This window comes from Genypterus blacodes, unplaced genomic scaffold (genome assembly GCF_046128005.1).
Source record: "Genypterus blacodes isolate CSIRO-AG114 ecotype Tasmania unplaced genomic scaffold, CSIRO-AGI_Gbla_v1 ptg000110l_1, whole genome shotgun sequence".
In the NCBI taxonomy this organism is placed as follows: domain Eukaryota; kingdom Metazoa; phylum Chordata; class Actinopteri; order Ophidiiformes; family Ophidiidae; genus Genypterus; species Genypterus blacodes.
The window spans coordinates 1,601,910-1,622,020 of NW_027466914.1; the positions used below are offsets into that span (position 1 = coordinate 1,601,910).

The window sequence follows — 20,111 nt, forward strand, 5'->3', positions numbered from 1 at the left end:
TCTTGGAGGCCCCCGAGGGGACTTCAGAGGGTTCCCAGCTAATTTCTTTTTTTCAAGAAGTGTAATGTCTGAACGTATACAGTCATACAGGCTTCATCGTATTCACATTGACGTAATGTTGTCTTTAACAACGTGTATCACTGAAAGCGAACTGCTTTTTATAGAAAATAGTTTTTAACAGATGCGAGTGCATAGCATCTCTGTGGTGGGAGTCCTTGGTGGTACTAAATTTAATGAATTATGCATTATGTCATCATACGCAGCTGCTTCCCGAGTGGTAATTCCTGCGAATGAGAAGCGGCATAGACACACTAGAAACACTTGTCATGCGCCTCTCTTTGAAATTGTGTTATGCTGACACCTAGTGGACATCTTTTATAACACTTCATTCTCTCTGTTCGAGTCAAATAAAGTCTGCAGAGTAAGAGTTGAGTCTGATTCCAGTACTATTGTCAATACATTATATTAAAAGTTATATTCCAGTCGAGTCCATTTAGATGACCCTCTTAATAACATGGTGAGTGACGTTTATATTTTATAAATAAATATTGTTACCGAAGAAGCAGTGCACTTGGTGTGTGACACAATTTGCGCTCTGTGCAATTCAGCCCACTGAGATTTTACATTGAAAATATTTAGTTGATACACAATGACAGCATTGTGTTGAAGACCGGTAGGTTGCCTGGGTGTTTAGCTGTAGGGGGCGCTGTTTGACAATAGATTGACCTATCAATGTTGTCGTCCGTGAGACGTAAAAGTACGTGTCAAGTTTACCAGCAAACCAGAACATGACCGGAAATTTTATAGTATTCCTCAAACATAAAAACAAAGGTTCCATCCGCTTTCCGCTTCTCCTGGTTTTATTTTGAAATGATTACAGGAAAACGTTCGTTGAAGTTGTCTACCTTAACGAAAGTTTTAGCCGTAAGATCCCGTGACAAATTTCATTAAAACTTTCGTGCGGCCAGAAGAGACGCTGATGTTTCCTGCTTCCTACGCTGTGGGCAAGGGAGCGTATGGGCAGCAAGTATACACACTGTGACTTTTGGCGGAGTTGAGGGCTTCTCTTTTGACTAAAACTGGATTATTTTTGTAGTCTTGAACACTGTTAACCGAAGTAACACAACTGGACCTAAGAACATAGATGGAAAGCGTGTAAAGTAGCGTAAGGTACGTGATGTTCACGGTAAACTTCACCTTGTTCTCTTTCGCTACGTTAGCTAGCGACGGGGTGTCAGTATTTACATATCCCAATAAGCTCATATCTGAATTAACATAATGTGTACAAGGTGAAACTGATACGTAACGTCACCTTTTGGCTTCTTTCATTCGAAGATGTCGGAATCGTGCTTTCAACTTAAGGTAAATAACGTAAATAAAGTGATGCTACATTCAGCTGAGACTCTATGTGCAGTTCTAAGCTTCTACTTAACAGTTTCGATTACACACTACAGCTCGTTGGCGTTTGTTAGATTTTTAATTTCGCGTTTTGTGTGTGTGTGTTCACTCCTCCCTCCCGTGGCTCATTTTTTTCCCTTGTTCGGTTTAGAGGAGCCTTGCCCTTTTCCTATAACACACGTGATCTCTACTGTGATTTAAAAGTTTATATTGTAAGTCGCTTTGGATAAAAGCGTCTGCTAAATGACCGTAATGTAATGTATATTGGTTCACGTTAGGTACGTACACAGCCTGGAGTCAGAGCCTTGGTAGTGTTTAGTGTTTAGACTCTGGGGAGGTTGGTAAAGCTTTCTCACTGCACATTGGTATGGAAACTGTGACACGCCAGACCCCCCAAAATGTCCAAATGAATCTCCCATCATGGATCCTTTGTTGATTCAGCTGTGTGCCATGGCAACAGGTATTTAAAGTTAGATGGTGTGTAGGGGAACATTGCGTTTCTTCTAATGTGATTGCACTAAAGTCAGTTAACAGTAAAGTGCTATGAATAGCAATTCCTCCTCTTCCACACACACTCTTCCCTCCCAAATCTACTATTTGTTATGCAGTGTGTGCTGTACATGCTCTGACTCGCAGGCTGCTGGATCTTTGATGTAACAGGTGGCTTTGAAGAACTTGTTTTCTAGTGAACAAGATTATTATGATATGGCAAATTATCAAAATGGCATTGAATCAAAGGGGTGTCCTCCTCAGATGAACCAGGTTGGTCATCTAGTCCTCAACCGGACCACTGAGTAGGCCCCGCCCCCCCTGGTATCTGAAGGAACTAAGAGCTGCATTTTTCAGATTGTGGAAGTGTGTGAGCCGTCTGGACAGTTTAGGTTGGAGATTTTCCAGATGTTGAGGTCGATTTCACACACACACAGGAGGTGACTGGGTTCATGCCCCTCACACTTCTCCTGCTGCACTTCCTTTAGCAGATTGCAAGCTGTCTGTGCTGCATTTCTCATGTGGACTCACTTTTAGGTCAACTTGTCCCAAAGTCGCACAACAAATTGTCACATATGATCAATATTTCTAACCACTCTTGCTTGGATGCGTGTGTGTTGTTGTTGCCCTGTGGATTCATGCCTGATTGAGCTTTTGCATTCTTTTCAAAGAGCTTGTCACACATGGTAAACACACACACACGCTTGCACCCCAAAAAAAAGCTATGTTCAACATCCTCATAGGATATCCACAGGCGAGGATGTGTGTTTGAGCGAAGCAGGAAGAAGAATGCTATTTTTGATCCTGTGTAGTAGCCCAACACGTTTGCTCCTGTCAGCACAATTTAATTCATGTTGTCGCATGCACACTGCCTGCTGGGCGTGAGCTGCGGCGAGGGGATGTGCTCAAGTTTAATCTCAGGCCTTTCACACTCACTATTCCTTTTTAAACTGTGAACTCAGGCACCCACGGCCTCACAATAATAACGCGTGTTAGCAGGTGTGGCGCGCAGCATTCCAGATGAGTGAGTAAAGTCCGCCTTAAACGAAGGTTGCACTCATCGGTTATAGTTTATTTTCCGCTCTGAGCTGAAGCATCTCTGGAATGTTAAAAAGCGAGTCCTGCCCTGTCACCTCAGCGTTTAACCAAGACAAACAGGCACAGATGTGAGAGTAGGGAAGTAGCTTACACATTTGCTGTTTACCAATGTTTGCACAGCATTCCGTCATCATTTTTAGTATTTAACAACCTGGTTCTTGGATGTGTGTTAATGAGTGTGATAGGTTGTGGTAGAATGTTTGTCGTCACACCCTAGAGCCGTGGAAAGTAAAAGGAGCGTTTGAAAGAGAAAGAGGGGGTCGTATTGAAGAGGGCATGAAGGTCCCTCTGATCGCACTCTTGAATTTTAAAGAGGGCCGCTCCTCTGCCTCGTCCCCTCACCTCAACGTGAGCGGAATGAGACATCCCGTCAAGACTCATTCAGGATCAATACTCGGGCGGCGGGGACGAGTTGTCCGGGAGCAGGGGGGGGGGGGGGGGGGGTATCCACGGTGAGAGTGATCGTCGCTGTGGGCTGAAAGAAAGCAGCCACTGAACAAACCCAGCTGACCTCACCGCCATCAAACAAAGGACAAAGTCAAATGTGGACAAAGAGCTTTGTTTGTGAACCAAACACAGACGTGACATAAGTCCTGGTTTGGTGTGGAGGAAAATAAATGTTCCTCTTTGTGTGTGTGTGTGTGTGTGTTTTAATCCAGAGGAACCTTTTCATTATTTATCCCACTCAAAATAACTTTTCAATCGAGTGGGATTCTAATGTTGTGAGTGTCTTTGCACGTCTGATCCGCCGAGTCTCCCTCCAGTACCTTCAGGAAGCTGAGGTCAAGACCTGTTTGTGCAATCATGATGAAAGGAGCCCTCTTTCCCTTTTTATCATGTCGGAGGAGGAAGTACGACTCCGGGGGTCTTACTCTTCCCCGACTGTGCACAGTCCACCTTCAAAGACCCCCGGAAGGTTATCTAAAAATACCTCTCTGCGGGCGGGAGCAAGGGAGAATGTCACAAACAGAGCGTGCGTGTGTGTGTTGGCTTCTATCTGTGCACACTAGATAGAGATGAAGATGTGTGTGTGATGTGAATGCATATGGGAGAGGCTACGCAGTTCTAGACTCTTAAATCTCACAGGAGGAAAGACGGCAACCAGAGTAGTCGAGAGAGATTGATTTAATAATCCTGTATGTTCCTTTAAGGTGTTTCACTCTTGCTGTATGTTTTTGCAGTGGGTGGATTTAGTCCGTATGAAGGGAGGATGAATATTCAGGGTCGGAGGAAGGAGTGGGTTAACTGTTTTCTGTGGCTTGCTGCCTAAAAAGAGTGTTGCTGCCTGCTGTGTTGGCCTTGACATTGCAACTCGCTAACCCTCCCTGTGGTTCCCCGGGCGATATTACTGCAATCTTTACATTTTAGATAAGCACAGGGAGCTCAGGACAAAGGGTTAATGCCCCAAAACCTGAAAAAACATAATTATAACTACCAGCAACAAGAACAAATTCACTTATGTGACTGGAAAGACACTCAAGCTACTCAGGCATCGGTTAAGAGCTGAACATATGTTTAAGGAGGTGCTTGTGATTGGTCCATCGGATTTACAAGATGTTCTAACAGCAGATGATCCTTGACCCGAGGAACCTTTACAATGTTTAAAGAGTGTGGGACAGACTTGAATCATAGACCCGTCCGACCACTGCAGACTGTAATGTGTTCAAGCAGAGACCATTTTAGTGATCTAGTCTTCTTCTCTTTCATTCCAGTGACCTAGGATGGGGATGGGCCCGCTGTGTACATGAAATGCGGAGGACCCCTGAAGAGCTGGACCTCTGACCTTTACTTCTCTAACTGTCATCGTTGAATGTCATCAGCCCCAGGGATGGACGAGCAACCCAGCTGCCCCAATGTCAGCATACCCTGCCACAATGAGCAGAGGGACAAGAAGAAGCGCTACACAGTGCGTGCAAAAACAAATGCCCCCGGTGGCGAAATTGTATCATAAAGTTGAAAAAATGATCCGGCGTAGGAAGTGTGTGTGTTTTACCTTGCCGTCCTTCTCTTATTGTAGGTTTACAAAGTGATGGTCAGTGTAAGAAGACATGAGTGGTTTGTCTTCAAGCGATATGCAGAGTTTGATAAGCTCTACAACACGGTGAGTGGAACACTGTCACCTTACATGGGATCAGTTCAGTCACATCACCATAAGAATGACAATGAATGCCTATATGGCTTCAATTTGAGTTATAATGTTGCTTTCATATCCTTCAATGCAGTTAAAGAGACAATTTCCCGCTATGAACTTGAAAATTCCAGCTAAGAGGATATTTGGAGACAACTTTGACCCAGGTAAGTGTTCATTCTGTGATGTAAAATGTCTTTGTGCCATAATCCAGCACACACACATCTGCACAGAAGCTTCTCCCAAGGTGCTAACAGACAAACTCCTTCATTCCACAGAGTTCATAAAGCAAAGAAAAACGGGGCTGCATGAGTTCATCCAGCGTCTCGTCTCGCACCCCGAGCTCCGCAACCAGTAAGTGTTTCTGTTGCTGTTGACAATTTAAGATTCAATCAGCCAGGTCTCGTTGGTATCATGAAGGAGATCGCCCACTTAACTTGTGTACAATGTTGCTTTACCTGCTCATCCAACCAATCTGTGACTCGGTTGTTGCTATCGTCCTTTTTACAGTCCAGACGTGAGGGCATTCCTACAGATGGACAAGAAACAAAACTTTTCAGACGGCTCTGAAGATGAGGATGACAAAGTAACTACTCAACCTGTCATGTAGTTTAATCTGATTACCTGATAACAACAACTCGGATGTCGTAGCCTGCCAGATAATGAGCTACAAATTACCAAGGATTTTCAAATGTTTTGTCTCTTTTACTTTCGGTTTAGAACAGATCGAGAGCTATTTCTGGATCCACTCAGCTTATCTGTTTTCCCTCTCCTCCCTAACAGAACAACTCTACCTCCGGCAACATAAACCTGGGACCCTCTGGAAATCCACAGTATGTTCTGTGCTCAAATCAAATATCTACAAATTCATTGTTTTCCTTCACGTAGTAACCAAGTAACTCAATCTCATTTTCTTGTCGTTGTATTCCAGTGCCAAGCCCACAGATTTTGACTTTTTGAAAGTCATAGGAAAGGGAAGTTTTGGAAAGGTATGTGAACAGGAAACGGGATAAGTTTAAAGTTTTACTTCTGTATGCTTTGGACTTTCCATGTAGGAAGTGAGAGTTACTGGTATACCACAGGTTTATTGTTTTAGGTCCCATTATGCTATCTCTTCCTTGTGATGCAGGTTCTTCTTGCGAAGCGGAAACACGATGGAAAATACTATGCAATTAAAGTCCTTCAAAAGAGAGTAATCCTCAACAGAAGAGAGGTGAATTCATTTTACATATCTATCTTTCATTCATGCATACATCGCTCGTTGTTATCCTGCTAATCTTTTGTTTCTTTTTTTTTTTACATCAGCAAAAACACATCATGGCAGAGCGCAACGTACTACTGAAGAACGTGAAGCACCCCTTCTTGGTCGGGCTTCATTACTCCTTTCAGACCACAGACAAGTTGTACTTCGTGTTGGATTTTGTCAACGGTGGAGAAGTGAGTGGTTTCGGTTTTTGTGAACAATGCTCTCACACAGGAATGAGTCAAGCTACGAGAAAGAGCTGAGGGTGGCAGTAATGCAGGAAATATACTCTGACCTGCTTGAATTGGATTCTTCGGAGCGGGCCGGAGTGGTTTGCTGGGAATCTGTGCCCAGTTCAACACGTTGAGGTGTGAAAATCATATCATAGCTCAGGAGATGACTCAGGATTAAGTGTGACTTCCTCTATGGTTTCCCTTCAAGTGCGATCCTTTGTGAGTGTGTGCAAGTGAGTCACTGTAGCTCAGCATTTATTAATATTATATTTCAACTACTCATGCACATACACACACACACACACACACACACACACACACACACACACACACACACACACACACACACACACACACACAGTCGATTATGCTACTATAAAAGACCAAAGTGATGATATCTTTGAGTATCTGTCGATTATCTATTTATCTGTCTGAGAAAGCAGAGCCTGATACAATCACATCTCCAGCAGTGGGGATTTGACTGCCTTGCACAAGAGCGCCTCAATCACTTCCCTATTCAGATTTGAACAGAGAATTTGTAACTTAAGACATTTCCGTCACCATTGACTAAAATTACATCACATCCTGCAGTCCAGCCAGTCAGTCAATGTAGGAAATCAGGCCGTTTCTGCTACTACAGCTACTCGTATATGATACTAAGATGCTGAAAGAGTGATGCCAAGTAACGCTAATGCAGCCAAATAACCCTACTCAACCTTCTTATTTCAGCTCTTCTTCCATCTTCAAAAGGAGCGGACCTTTCCAGAGCCCAGAGCAAAGTTCTACATAGCTGAGATGGCGAGCGCTTTGGGATATCTGCATTCCCTCAACATTGTTTACAGGTGTGTTGGAAGCAAACACAATGATAACTGAAGGACTAGTAATGATCAAAACAAAAGCATGTAATATTGGATTTTGCCTATTGCAAAAACAAAATCCTGTTTATTTTTCTCCAGAGACTTGAAGCCAGAAAACATCCTTCTCGATTATGAGGTGAGTGTTTCTATTTTTCATCAAACATATCAACATTTATTGCTGTATGTGTATACCAAGAGACACTATTGGTTTTAGTGAGTGTTACCACAGGGTTTAAATATTTGCTGAGGATGCATGACCTAAAGCCTTTACACACATGGAACAGGTTTTCTAGCCATTCCGCCCACAAATTGTACCACCCATGAACAAGAGTTTTATTCCCACTTCCAGCTGGACAGAATGTGTGTGATTGGATTAGGCCTGACTAATGATTTCCTTGCTTAGCCGTATTTAGAAACTGAGGTAGTTGTGAATGGGGCCGCCTGAGCTTCACTGCAGCCAACATTCCTGGGCAACAATGGAATTCTTAGTCCCCTGGGATAATGAGGCGCTTGTTTGCCATGCGTTTTTTCTAAAAATGTCACTGTCCCCCTCTCTTGAAAGGGTCACATCATCTTGACGGACTTTGGATTGTGCAAGGAAGGCATCTCCCAAACTGACACCACCTCTACATTTTGTGGCACACCTGAGGTACCACAGCACTGAATTAGCTATTGACCACTTGAGCAATACCAGTGTTTGTGAGAGATGTCTCACCTTCAGTGTAAAACTGAGAATCATTAACCACATTTTAGGAATAGAAGTTGGCTAATAATTTCACAAGCAATGGTACGCACATGATTTGAGAAAGAAAGGCATTTTTAAACAGAACAGAACACATTTGATAATGTACTCGTATTGATCAAGTTATTTTAAGCAACTAAACTGTGCACTAACTAACTTCATTATGTTTGTTAGTATCTTGCGCCAGAAGTCCTGAGGAAACAGCCCTATGACAACACTGTGGACTGGTGGTGTCTGGGTTCAGTGCTGTATGAAATGCTCTTTGGCCTGGTGAGTGTTTACTTTTAGTTCTACAGTTACATATCATGAGTGTATTGGTTCTAACAATACGCATGTCCTGAGCCTGAATCTCCTTCTGTTTTCATATCCCAGCCACCATTCTACAGCAGGGACATACATGAGATGTATGACAACATCCTTCACAAACCTTTGGTGATGCGACCCGGTGCATCCACCTCAGCTTGGTCTCTCCTCCGGGGTCTGCTGGAGAAAGTGGGCACCTGCAGATTGGGGTCCTTGGATGACTTTGTGAGTGTGATTATTCTCTGCATTTCTTCTGTCCACCTCAAAGTTTCCTGCACAGTATAAATTATGCAATGAAAAGGAACAGAGGAACAGCAGAATGTTAAGGTTTGGGCTCCCTCTGGTGGCCAAACTGCATGTAGCGTCTCACGTCAACAGATGACAAAAGTGTATTGATATTTATTTTTCATTTCAGAATGAGGTCAAGGCTCACAGCTTCTTCTCCTCTATAAACTGGGATGACCTTGAACAGAAGAAGATCCCTCCTCCATTCACACCCAGTGTGGTAAATATCTCATCTCTTACTCAGAACCTTAGAAGTATTTTGTTTTTCTATCAAACTCAATGGCAATAAAGCTTTTTCTTTCAAATATCATGTGAAACCGACAGAAATCAAAGTATGTTTATTACAAGTAAATGTTAACTTTCCCATTTCCCTCATCTTTTTACAGAGCTCTCCCTATGACATCTCAAACTTCGACCCTGAGTTCACTAATGAGATGGTTCCCAACTCTGTCTGTTGGTCTGCAGAACATTCCATAGTCAACGCCAGTGTGATGGAGGCAGATGAGGCATTCCTAGGCTTTTCTTACGCTCCACCTTCTGACGACTCTTTCCTATGAAATAATGAAACCATTCCAATGATGTCTTGAGTTGCCTTAACCAATCCTAACTGTTTTTGACTAAAGGGAATAACTCGTACTAATGGATGACCCTGTTCTGTGAAGCCAAAGCAAGCAATTGTGGTGGGAAAACAGCACTTAAAAACAGGTCATGGTTGCAAAAAAGTGTACCAGAAGTCTTTATTTTTTACCAATTTGTATTTATATATATATATATATATACTGTATGTAACAAAAGATTTTTAAAGGATGAAATGAACATTCTGTGTTTAATGATGTATTTTCTCGTTGTTCCTAAAAAGCCTTAACCTCCTGTTAAAAAGAACAACAAGTTTTCCTCTAATTGAAATCTTTAAGGAGATTTCTTGGAACAGCTCACTGGATATAAAATATACGTTGACAGTCAGATGGAAATGTGTTTGTCCGTGTACATGTTGTTAAAACATGGTTATAGTTAGTTCACTTTCAGCTGGATATAGGGATTACTTGACAGATCACTCATTTTGGTTGGTAGCTTATTATAATGTGCTTTCTGTAAAGAAAAGTACATGTTTAAGCTTCTTCATTGACTTCATGGTTTGTTGTGTTTGTTTTATTTGTCTGTGTGCGTTTATATCCTGCTATTCTTTGCCTTAATTAACATTTATTCACATGTACAAAAATAAGCATATAGAAATGCACAACGCTTCGGTTCTCCAGGCCAAGATGTATGTATACTCCTGCACAATAAAACAGAGGAAAAGTAGTCCGGGTGTATTTGTGTGTTTTGTAATGGGAGAGTGGGGATGTTATGTTGTTAATATATTGTTAAACTAATTATTAGCTAAAATAAACACATTTTATTCTGAGGAAAGTCCTGTGGGTCAATTTATGAATTTGAAACGTTTAAATAAGCTTTATAACAAAGCTGCATCACATCTAGGTGCCGGTGGCGCAAGGATACTGAAACAAGTAGTGCGCATTTAAGATAGCTAGATTAGTTAACCTAGTTTATGCCAAACTTTATTTGAAAATACAGAATGGTTGACAGTTTATCATTGAAAGAATCCGTTCTGTTTTATTTAGATAGAAGTGGAGGCTTGATTAAACTTGCCGAAGACTCAAAGCCATTCAATGGTACTGTATATCTGCTACTAAATTGAAAAGTTTCAGTGCTAAGGCTGCTTGCTAATTAAGCTAACCGGCTTTGCTCCGTAGAGCCCCTGAGGTGTTTAGCAGTGTACCGGTTCTGTATCACTGTGAATCCCGCCGACGTCATCGAGTTGGATCCATTATTGGGTGACTTAGTTCTGCACAACCCTCTGAAAGCAACAACCCTGTTCCAGTCTGTAAGTGAAACCCGGTCATACTTTAATGGAGACATTTAATGGGGTTGGAATAAGTTCTTTAAACTATATATAACTTTATAACTGTATACTCTTTCCAGGTTTGCTTCGTGGCCATAAAGACACTTTCTCTCATTGACAAGATACACACAGAGAGTCAGGTAAGGGTTAACTGTGGCCAAGTTCATCAATGTCCATTTTCAAGTTAAGAAAGAGATGCTGGGTTTGCTTAGTAACTTCAGTATCTGTCCTCCACTCATTTGAGGTCAATGTCATTCTGAAGCTGACGCACTTGCCCCCATTTCCTGAGTACACCTTGGACCTCTGTGCGTTCCCTCATGGGTCCGATTCTCTGAGACCCGTCTCTATGGAGGGCCTGGTTGTTGCCATGACAAGGGTCACCAAATACACCCAGGGGGCCCGGTTCCTGTGCACCGATGACGAATGCCCCTGCTCTAAAGGTACCGTGACCCAGAAAGCAGCGGGAAGGAGATTAATACTTCTGGACAGACTCAGTAGGTTAAGAGACAGAGAGCAAAATGAAGGGTTACAGCAGTCAGACACACCTAGTATTCATAGATTCAAAATCACTTCCACATTCAGAGCTTGTGGCGTTTTCCCGATTCTGCCCCCAGGTTTCAACCACGTCCGGGTCCATGTGCCCGGGGCCACCGAGTCGGCGACTGTGAGAAATGACTTCAGCTGCCTCATCTGCAGCTCTCCTCTCAAAGAGGACGTGAAGTTCAGAGTGCTTGGAGGTGGGATTGGATGACTCAGTGACATGATCCAAAACAGTTACTGCTTAACGGACGTTCACAGAACTCTTTGTGTATGTGTGTGTGTGAAACAGACAAACAGCTGGTAGAGATGATCCACATCAAAGCCCTGGATGCTCTGAGTGCCTATCAGCAAAACTCACTCAGATACCAGTTTGTCACCCTGTTTCTCAGAGGTATGTCAGGTGCACGTCGGACAAATTGTAAATTAAAGGTTCGGTATTTTAGTAAAAGCACTGCTGTAAAAATGTCACCCAGATAAGTGGCTGGCAAAAGGCTTCAATAATAGGAAAATCTATAAATCCAGAGCAGTATGTCTCCCTCCGGTGGATATTAGTGGAATCGCTGTCACATTTTTAATGATCTGAGATAGTTTTTAACATTTTCCATGGGCAGATATATGAAATACAAAACGTTCATTGCTTTGCCCAGTTTGCTACCTCGAGTTATCACACACTTTTATAGAAAGAGGGAAGATCCAGAGAGAAGCAGAGACCATTCTTCATCTATGTCGCTACACTCAAGCATCCATTTGAATGAATTTCTATCAAAAGTGCTGTGATGTCATTTTTAGTGTTTGCAACCTGGGACAAATCATTATTTTGTCTTGCATTAATTTACAGTGAAAAGCCTGCTTGTTGTTACAAACCTAATATCTTCCATTATACTACCTCTAACTATGAATAATGTGTTCTTAATGTCTTATATTTACACACAGTCAGATATCTGGAGGTTTGTCATTAATTTTCCCAGGCTTTCTAAATGAGGCTCGTTTTGGAACACAAACTTAGTAGGGGAGAGTTCAAATAAATAGATCTTTGAGTAGCCAGCCATGCACAGGGCCTGGTGGTGAGATATTAGGTGTTTCTGTCCCCTCTAATAACATTGTCCAGCCATTGCCCCCGAGAGCTTAGCAAATCTCCCTACCAGGATTAGCATATTCTGTTGACCCAGTCCGGAGGAGGAATTCAATACACAGGGTTCCTGTTACTAAACATATATGTTAATAAGTGCAAGGAACACTCATTAGCTGGCTGTATGATTCACACACAGAGGAATCTTTGTTCTGAAGGCCTCACTCTGTGTTTCTCTTGGCAGCGGCGTGTAGGTGGCATGCATGTTTCTTCAATAATCACCAGGCACCAGAGAACAAACCCACTTGAGGGATATTGCTTTGTTTCCCCTCTTCCTAGATGAGCTGTGTAACTCGATGAGAATTGGTCAACTCTACAGGGTGATAGGCATTCCTGCGCATGTGCACCAGTGGCCTCTCATTACCTGCAGTGTAGAGGCCAACAGCGTCCAACCGTGGCAGCCTGAGTGTGAGGAAATAAATGATCTTGCATGAAATATTCTTACACATTCTGCTGCTCATGGATCTTGGTTTTACAGCTTAAGAATGTATCCCTGGTCCCACAGGTCCGCATGCTGTCAGTGCCAGCTTCCAGTCCCTGATCACGTTCACCGCTTGCTCTCCTTGGAGGTTCTCTGCCATTGCGGCCCACTGCTTTGGGTTGGACGTGGCTCCTCCAGGCCTGCACAATAACCTGAAGCTTGGTTTATTGCTCAGCTTGGTGCAGACCAGAGCAGATGCAAAAGACACGTTTCACAGTTTAGATCTCCTGGTCCTGACCACTGACACTCTTATAGGAGACAGGTAAAGTGATATGGAAGAGCAGACCAGACTTTGTTCCTCCTCACTGAGCACATTAGATAAAGAGGCCAAATTTAAGCCCTTGTTTACCTTGAATTGACAAACTTAACTTACCATCTGTATGTTTGTGCTAGGTTGATGACGTACAGCTTGAGTTTGGCGCGTCGTGGGGTCCGGCACAAGGCCTCAGGGGAGATGTTTGCATGTTTGTCCCGGGACAAACATGGAGCTGCCACTGCTAACATCTATGCTGGCTCTGCCCTGCTCGCCACTGGGGGCATTTGCATGCTGGGAGATGTTGGGTGTTACAGAAGAGACCAGGTGGATGGGATTCAGACAGGTAGGGCACCAAGATGGTTAATACAGCAAGTTATAGCATTAGTGATGAGCATTCAAATACAGGGATGATGTCTAATAGATAATGTAATGTCATTTTCCTTAGTTCTTGAAAGCCGTACAGTGTCCGTGTTCATACCAGGAAAGAAGTATGGTGAGGATGCCGGTCAGCAGCTTTCCTTCCCAGTCCAGTGTAGCTTCTGGGCCCTGACAGACACCACAGACTCCCGGCGCTCCAGCAGAACAGACTCCGCTGCGTTTGGAACAGCAGTGGGTTGAGTCACAGCATGGTGTCAGATTACCTTTGGGTAGCAGCTCACCTAAAATATAGTCTGAATGTACATTTACAGGTCTGAAAAGAAGGAACAATTATGAAGGAATTCAGGAAATATATGAATTAGTGTTAAAAACAAAACATGGCAGGTTATTAGTTGCTTTATATGTTCAGGAAATGGGTCCAGTACCAACTCAGCTGGCCGACGTCTTTGGCTTAGTCATTCATTGTCGGGATATGGTGGGGGATCAGGCCCTGCTCGCTCAGACTGTCCACACTCTCCAGCAGGCTGTACAGCCTGAAGAACCTCTCTACCCATCCCGCATGGGGTTTTCAACACAAGACTACCAGGAGGTAAACACAGACAACTCTGCTATAAAGTTGCTTATGTGTTAGTAGTTAGTACAGCGACTGGATTTACTAATAAATCTCATCCTGCTTGTGCTGTCACCACTGCTGTTATCCAGCTTATAGCTCATGCACAGAGTTTGCATGTGGAGCTTAGTCCTGGAGCAGAGATGATGATCCATGGCTACTACATGGCCAGCAGAAGGCTTCACTCACACCAGAGTCAGGGTGTCAAGATATCTGTGGCCTCGGTTAAGCTCCTGTAAGAAGCAACTGCAAAATGTCTATTTACTTCTATTTGGTACTTGTGCTCACTGTCATATTACTTTCATCCACTAGATGGAGAACCTTTCTTGTTAAGCCTTTTACACACTGCATTGTTATGACAAACATTTACAAAGCCCTTTCAGTGTGGTGTCAAAATCTGTGAAGCGATTCCAACAATTCTAAAAACTATTCTGAGGCACATCAATCATTCAAATGCTCCTTTTCGTTGTGTTTTTTTGTTCCAGCGTCTCCTTGGCTGAGGCCCACTGCAAGCTGAGTCTGCGGACAGAAGTACTGGAGGAAGACGCTGTGATTGCTGTGCTCCTTTGTGAAAACTCTGTCACTCTCAAGCACGGTACATTTTTTACAATAAGGCCATTGTACCTCCAACTACAAAAAGCATAGTGTGCCCTTTCCCTTTAAATTCAAATAGTAATATCTGATGTAATATTGAGTCATATCCCAATATTTATTATACTATTCAAATAACATTCACCTTCTCCAGTCAAATTCAAGCACTTTTCTGTGCTTTTTTTGTACATGTATATTTTTAGATTGATATAAATTAAATATTTGTTATATAAAACAATCACTCTCATCACCAGACAAATATCTTCAATCAAATATTTACTGAAAATGTGAGGAAAATAAGTAAATAACCCATCAATTAGTTGAGCCTTTTTCAATGATTACCTACCTCACTTTTCTGTGGGTGATTGACCTTGACAGACGAGAGAACATGGCAGTTCATCTTTTTGCAAAGATAAAAAAAATCTTGACTTACTAAATATATCCTGTACCAACCCCATTTCTGGCATCAGTCAAATATTACCAAGTACAGCTTATCCATACTCGGTTGTATCCTGGCACCTTGTAGTTAATGGACGATCTGAGCTTCAACCTATGCCTTCCTTTTCCTAAAGGGGCCTCCGCTCTCATTATTCCACCTGACGCAGCGTTTCCCTGTGACCTTAGCGATGTAGATGGTCTACACAGGAGAGATGTGATCCTGGAGGAGCTCCACCAGAATATCCTGCGCTTCATCTACGCCTACGCACCGGGGGCAGACACATACATCACAGAGGAGTAAGGCCTATTTAGGGCTACAGACACAGGTAGGCAAGACTTCAGTTACCATACCCTGCTCTCAATAGTAAATATTACAGTTTTACAATGAATACCAGCAAGACAAATAACACTTTATTGAAATTATTTTATTGTTGAAAATTGTGGTAGGAATCGAAGCACATTAGGAATTAACCAATGAATACTTGTGGTGGGGAATTCACCATCTCAATATAGAAAACAGAAAGTTGTATTTCAATTTCCAAGATCAAGCTGAGGTCGTTTCCTGGCAAAAATGTGGAGATTGTGTGCGGTCAAATTTCCAGTGGGGTCTGGCAGAGTCCTCTAGTTTCCTTCAAATTGTGATCCAGCACCCCCAGCAGCACTGTGAAGACATGGAAAACACATTCAGAACAGAACCGCGCACGTGGCAACACACTTGTCAGGCGGTATCCAAGTCTAAGTTAATGTCTCTTAAAGTGCACACATGCAAAAAGGTACTTACCACTCACACAAGGCTCCCTCCTGTATGCTAGATCAGCTTCGTCAGCCGTCACATCATTCTTGCCTACAAGATACAAACAGGCTCCATATCAACATCAAGTAATGTGGAAATGGTGATTTCTGCTATGATATCACATCTTAGTGTTCAGTTCGTCACATTATCAGCAACCCAATTAGGTCAGATGGGTAAACGGCAAAGTGTGAAGTCATCATTACTTATGTATGACAGAAAGCAGGCAGGAGGGACTATGAAGTGAGCCAATTCATTCAGTGTCTATCTGTACTTACCACATGCAAGATCACGCCGACGAGCCGTCTATGAGTCATGACTTTGTCCCACTCCTGCAGCTCATCTGTACGGAAACAGAAAATACATTAATTCCCCAGTTTTTATGAATCAAAACCACGTTTGTTACATGGCAGTGTGTGTTCATCTCCTTCTGGGCATCTTTTGCACAGCTCTGTCCTTTACAGAATTTGAACACCATCAAGCCTTTAAGTTGCAGCTGGTAATTCAGTAGTCACAGTATCACCACGTTATTGTCTGACGGGTAAACGGCATATATGATGACTCATCATTATTCCAGCATCCTGCACAACATGCATTTGAAACTCGGAAAAAGGATAAGTGTAAAGGAAATGTGCACTGTGGGATCAATCTTAAAAACTTAGGACTACTGCTCACCTTGTTTCCAGTAACGGGCAATGAGACGTATAACTTGCATCTCTCGTGTACAACACATGCATGGCGTCCAATGTAGCTGAAAGACACAACAGAGCGTGAATCCACTTTGCTGAATACTTTGACACATCCAGTCTAGTGTATAGATATCTGGCTTCTCAGTTAGTCACAGTTTCACCATCTTATTGTCTGATGGGTAAACGGCAAATGTGAAGTCATCATTGTGCCAGTGTACGGACTTTCCTAAGCTCCCATCATGCATTTGACAGCTCTAGTTTAAAGCAGCAGCCTCAGAACACCTTAGACATCGATCCATAGAAGCTTACCTCATCAGGTACACCAGTAGTCTTTGTAATTCCAGTCAGCCATCTTTATCTGTACACAGAAAAGAAAACAAATCATGAGTTTTTAAGTTCCATGTTGCCAATTCTCCTTCATAGGCATCATTATAAAGCAGTGAGTTGCTACAAAACATAGCGTCGGACTGTCACAACTTGACCAAACGTCCCAGCTAATTACCCTCCTGGGTGAACTATTGATTTCAAACTCCCATGAATAAGCTGTACTGAAGGAGCAGCCAATATGTAGAGAACAGATGACTGATCACCACAAGGTCAAAGGTCACAGTGTAACGCAGCTTGGGAGCAGAGCAAACGCGGTGGGGTCTGAGGAGAGGTTCAACAGCAGGTCATGACCTATGCCATGACCTCACGTCCTCAGAGGGGCAGTGGAGGCAAGTCTCTGACCAGCAGATCTTCTCCTGACCCCTAACCCGGGTCTTAAGCAGGTAGAAGACTCTGCTGTATGAGGATGACTGACAATTAGGGCATTTCTTCAATGTTAACTGTCAAAAAGAATGATTTATGACTTCACTAAAGGGACGGCTCATCTACTGGGACGATGCGTTATCAGTTTGACCTCTGATGCTTTGTCTGTAGTTTGCATTTTAAGTTTGCGCAATCAGATGTAGGAACATTCGGAAATGTGCTCTTATAAGACAAATATGAGCAGATCGTGGACAATAAACAATTTGATATCTACGGCCACGTGCGTCTCCACGTGGTCTGAAGGTACAATACTGAACTGTTGCAGCATGTAGAATACTTAATACTTGTTCAATAGTATAACGTTGTAAGTATGTACTTTTTCCAAATGGTTTGATACTGATCGAAGATAATCTGAGTGAAAACCCTGCGCGGCTCATTGAGTCCACGTGGCAGAGCGCGGAGCTAGCTAACATTGGCACGTTTAATAGCCGTTTGCGCGTGATCTTGTCAAACCACCGACAATAAACAAACATTCCAGATGAGTAAAGCGTTCTTACCAGGTCACCGAGGGATCTGTTCGACATTATAAACGAATCTGTCTCCATTTCGCCGCTGAGCTCAGGAGCGTGGGTGCTCACAGTCCGTCTGTCCGGGGAGAAAGGGCGGATTTCCGGTGAGAACACCGTCACTGCGCCGCCGAGCTGCGCACTGGAGCCCTCAGCCTGGACGCGCCTGATGAGCTGAGGAGCTGATCCACAGCAGCTGAGTCTGATTTATTTCTGATTATTTGCCGCGACCGCTTTCATTAAAATATCAAATAAAAATATTCTCTAATATTTTATATTCGTTTAGCAAACTTTAAATTAGGTTTTTAGGATCCGCTGTGCATTACATAGACTCGGTCTTTATAGCTTATGCTTTATAGACATAGGTGTATTTGTTTGTTTTGTCACAGTGTTGTGAAGAAATGTATGCGGATTGCTCAAATCCTTACGTCAAATATCATTCAAAAGTCAAATGAAGACATTTCCAATTAAGTTAGTGTCTAAAAGATATCGTAAATAAAAAAAGTTGTTTTGCGTAATACGGACGCATTTAAACCCAATAAATGCATTTTTTGTGACCTGTTACCTGCAAGCAAACACGTCCATTTGGATTTTTTTTCTAGAATATTTTCACAAAAAGCTAAAATAAATATCACACGATCACAATTTCCTTAAATTACCAAAAGTACCAAGAAATAAGAACAAAAGCGAGAATATATATCAGATAACACAACATCATACTATGTAGGCTATAATGTGATCTTTCCTATTAGCACATTTATTTTTTTTTTTATATCCCTTTTATTTTATTTTGAAATGGAATGAGATGTTTAGAGATCATAATCTTGTTTTTTCACTGAAGTCATTTATTCACAAACACATTTACAACCATGCATGTAAACCTAAGACAGAGCGAGATGAGAGGCTCCTTTGTTGACTCTCTGACAGACCACTTCACATGACAGATGTTAACTTATTCACACATGCATTTAGTGCAAATGTCTTCAACTGAAAGTGCACACACACTCACACTCACACACACACACACACACACACACACACACCTCAAGCATGACGAGCTCATTAGCCCGCGGAATTCCTACAAATATCATACCTGGGACATGTATGGAGTTGCACAGGGCAGAGCAAACAACAGAGAAACATAATGTATGCTTCCTCAAAATACAATACAATAAACTTAACTTAATATATTAATTTACACCGTCTTCCTTTTGCGTTTCTTGGTGGAACCTGGAGGGCTAATTTATCTACAATCATAAGGCAAATGCTGTTTTCAGAATGATCATGCAAATGTTAAAATGATCGGATACAAACGAGTTTAAATCTTATTGCTTGGATGTGGACGATGATGGACCTTGATTCTCTGACTCTGACGAACGTGATGTGTTCAGGAACTGTCCGCTCGCTCCGACGTACAGTCTGGATCGCATCGGCCATTTCTGTAAAGACATTACATTTGTTATCATCATCATCAGGCCTAAACAAAGGTCAAAGAGGAAGCAGATAAACATGCTTTCAAATTAAGTGCATTGCATGTCAATTAAATAAAAGTATATCAATTAAATTAGGGCTGCGTTACAACATAATACAGTGAGAAATTAATAAACCAAATTCCAAGCCAGAATATTATACATTATTGATTATGGTGCAAATAAACTAATTATTGATATTAATTATTTTTAATATTGTAAATGCTGATTGACCTTGACTGGGTGCAGATAGCCGTCTCCTTTGAGCGAGTGTAACGCCTCTGTGGTTTGCTTTGTGCTGTCCCCGTCCTCCGCGCCTTCCTCCTGCAGTGTTCGAGTTAAATGAGCAATATACGTGGTGGCCAATATCAACACGTCGAGTTTGGACAGTTTGGTGTCCGGCGGCACGGACGGCAAAGTCCTCTGTAGCTCCAGGAAAGCGTTCCTCAGGGTTTGCACCCGGCTCCTCTCCCGCGCCGCGTTCGCCGCCGCCGGCCTTCCTCTGCCGCCGAGCCCGCCGAGCCCGCTGAGCCCACCGAGCCCGCCGGCCTGCAGCACCCGGGCCCGCTGCTGGAGCTCCCGGCGACGACCGTCCGGGCTGGGACTGGAGCTCGGACTGGATGAGGGGCTGTCATCCACCACCACCCCGGAACCATTACCGCTGTCCATTCCGATTGTCTGTCTTCCAACCATCCGGGTACACTTAGAGACCTGCAGATAGACATCACGTTAGTTTGAGCTGTTT

The 20,111-nt window shown here is 42.8% G+C and overlaps 3 protein-coding genes and 1 long non-coding RNA gene across 4 annotated transcripts; 2 read left to right on the forward strand and 2 right to left on the reverse strand.

Moving 5' to 3' along the window:
* The first annotated feature begins 938 nt into the window (after positions 1-938).
* Positions 939-10,078, forward strand: sgk3 (serum/glucocorticoid regulated kinase family member 3). The gene is made up of 17 exons (XM_076161115.1): positions 939-1,170; positions 4,698-4,891; positions 5,003-5,086; positions 5,208-5,280; positions 5,392-5,467; positions 5,624-5,699; positions 5,897-5,946; positions 6,045-6,102; positions 6,243-6,326; positions 6,419-6,550; positions 7,319-7,431; positions 7,546-7,582; positions 8,009-8,095; positions 8,363-8,458; positions 8,561-8,716; positions 8,907-8,996; positions 9,163-10,078. The coding sequence occupies exons 2-17, from the start codon at positions 4,796-4,798 to the stop codon at positions 9,331-9,333; spliced, it is 1,479 nt and encodes a 492-aa protein (XP_076017230.1). The 5' UTR covers positions 939-1,170; positions 4,698-4,795; the 3' UTR covers positions 9,334-10,078.
* A 274-nt stretch (positions 10,079-10,352) lies between these two features.
* On the forward strand, positions 10,353-15,403 carry mcmdc2 (minichromosome maintenance domain containing 2). Its single transcript, XM_076161114.1, has 14 exons — positions 10,353-10,449; positions 10,531-10,661; positions 10,760-10,819; positions 10,924-11,119; positions 11,294-11,416; positions 11,509-11,610; positions 12,628-12,756; positions 12,854-13,091; positions 13,223-13,428; positions 13,531-13,694; positions 13,873-14,052; positions 14,166-14,308; positions 14,559-14,668; positions 15,237-15,403. The coding sequence occupies exons 1-14, from the start codon at positions 10,353-10,355 to the stop codon at positions 15,401-15,403; spliced, it is 2,046 nt and encodes a 681-aa protein (XP_076017229.1).
* Positions 15,404-15,511: 108 nt separating this feature from the next.
* LOC143009051 (uncharacterized) lies at positions 15,512-18,006 on the reverse strand. Its single transcript, XR_012964654.1, has 6 exons — positions 17,889-18,006; positions 16,891-16,939; positions 16,568-16,643; positions 16,171-16,235; positions 15,884-15,946; positions 15,512-15,763 (listed from the first exon to the last, which is right to left on the reverse strand). It is a non-coding gene; the product is annotated as an uncharacterized LOC143009051 (long non-coding RNA).
* A 1,216-nt stretch (positions 18,007-19,222) lies between these two features.
* tcf24 (transcription factor 24) lies at positions 19,223-20,085 on the reverse strand. The gene is made up of 2 exons (XM_076161094.1): positions 19,601-20,085; positions 19,223-19,336 (listed from the first exon to the last, which is right to left on the reverse strand). The coding sequence occupies exons 1-2, from the start codon at positions 20,057-20,059 to the stop codon at positions 19,223-19,225; spliced, it is 573 nt and encodes a 190-aa protein (XP_076017209.1). The 5' UTR covers positions 20,060-20,085.
* Between the last annotated feature and the right edge of the window lie 26 nt (positions 20,086-20,111).

Coding starts and splice junctions, on each gene's coding strand:
- sgk3 (XM_076161115.1), top strand. CDS start 4,796: ATGTCATCAGCCCCAGGGATGGACGAGCAACCCAGCTGCCCCAATGTC. Junction 5,087..5,207: donor TTGATAAGCTCTACAACACG/GTGAGTGGAACA, acceptor CCTTCAATGCAG/TTAAAGAGACAATTTCCCGC. Junction 7,432..7,545: donor TCCCTCAACATTGTTTACAG/GTGTGTTGGAAG, acceptor ATTTTTCTCCAG/AGACTTGAAGCCAGAAAACA.
- mcmdc2 (XM_076161114.1), top strand. CDS start 10,353: ATGGTTGACAGTTTATCATTGAAAGAATCCGTTCTGTTTTATTTAGAT. Junction 11,417..11,508: donor GAAGTTCAGAGTGCTTGGAG/GTGGGATTGGAT, acceptor TGTGTGAAACAG/ACAAACAGCTGGTAGAGATG. Junction 14,053..14,165: donor CAACACAAGACTACCAGGAG/GTAAACACAGAC, acceptor GCTGTTATCCAG/CTTATAGCTCATGCACAGAG.
- tcf24 (XM_076161094.1), bottom strand. CDS start 20,059: ATGGTTGGAAGACAGACAATCGGAATGGACAGCGGTAATGGTTCCGGG. Junction 19,337..19,600: donor GCTATCTGCACCCAGTCAAG/GTCAATCAGCAT, acceptor ATGTCTTTACAG/AAATGGCCGATGCGATCCAG.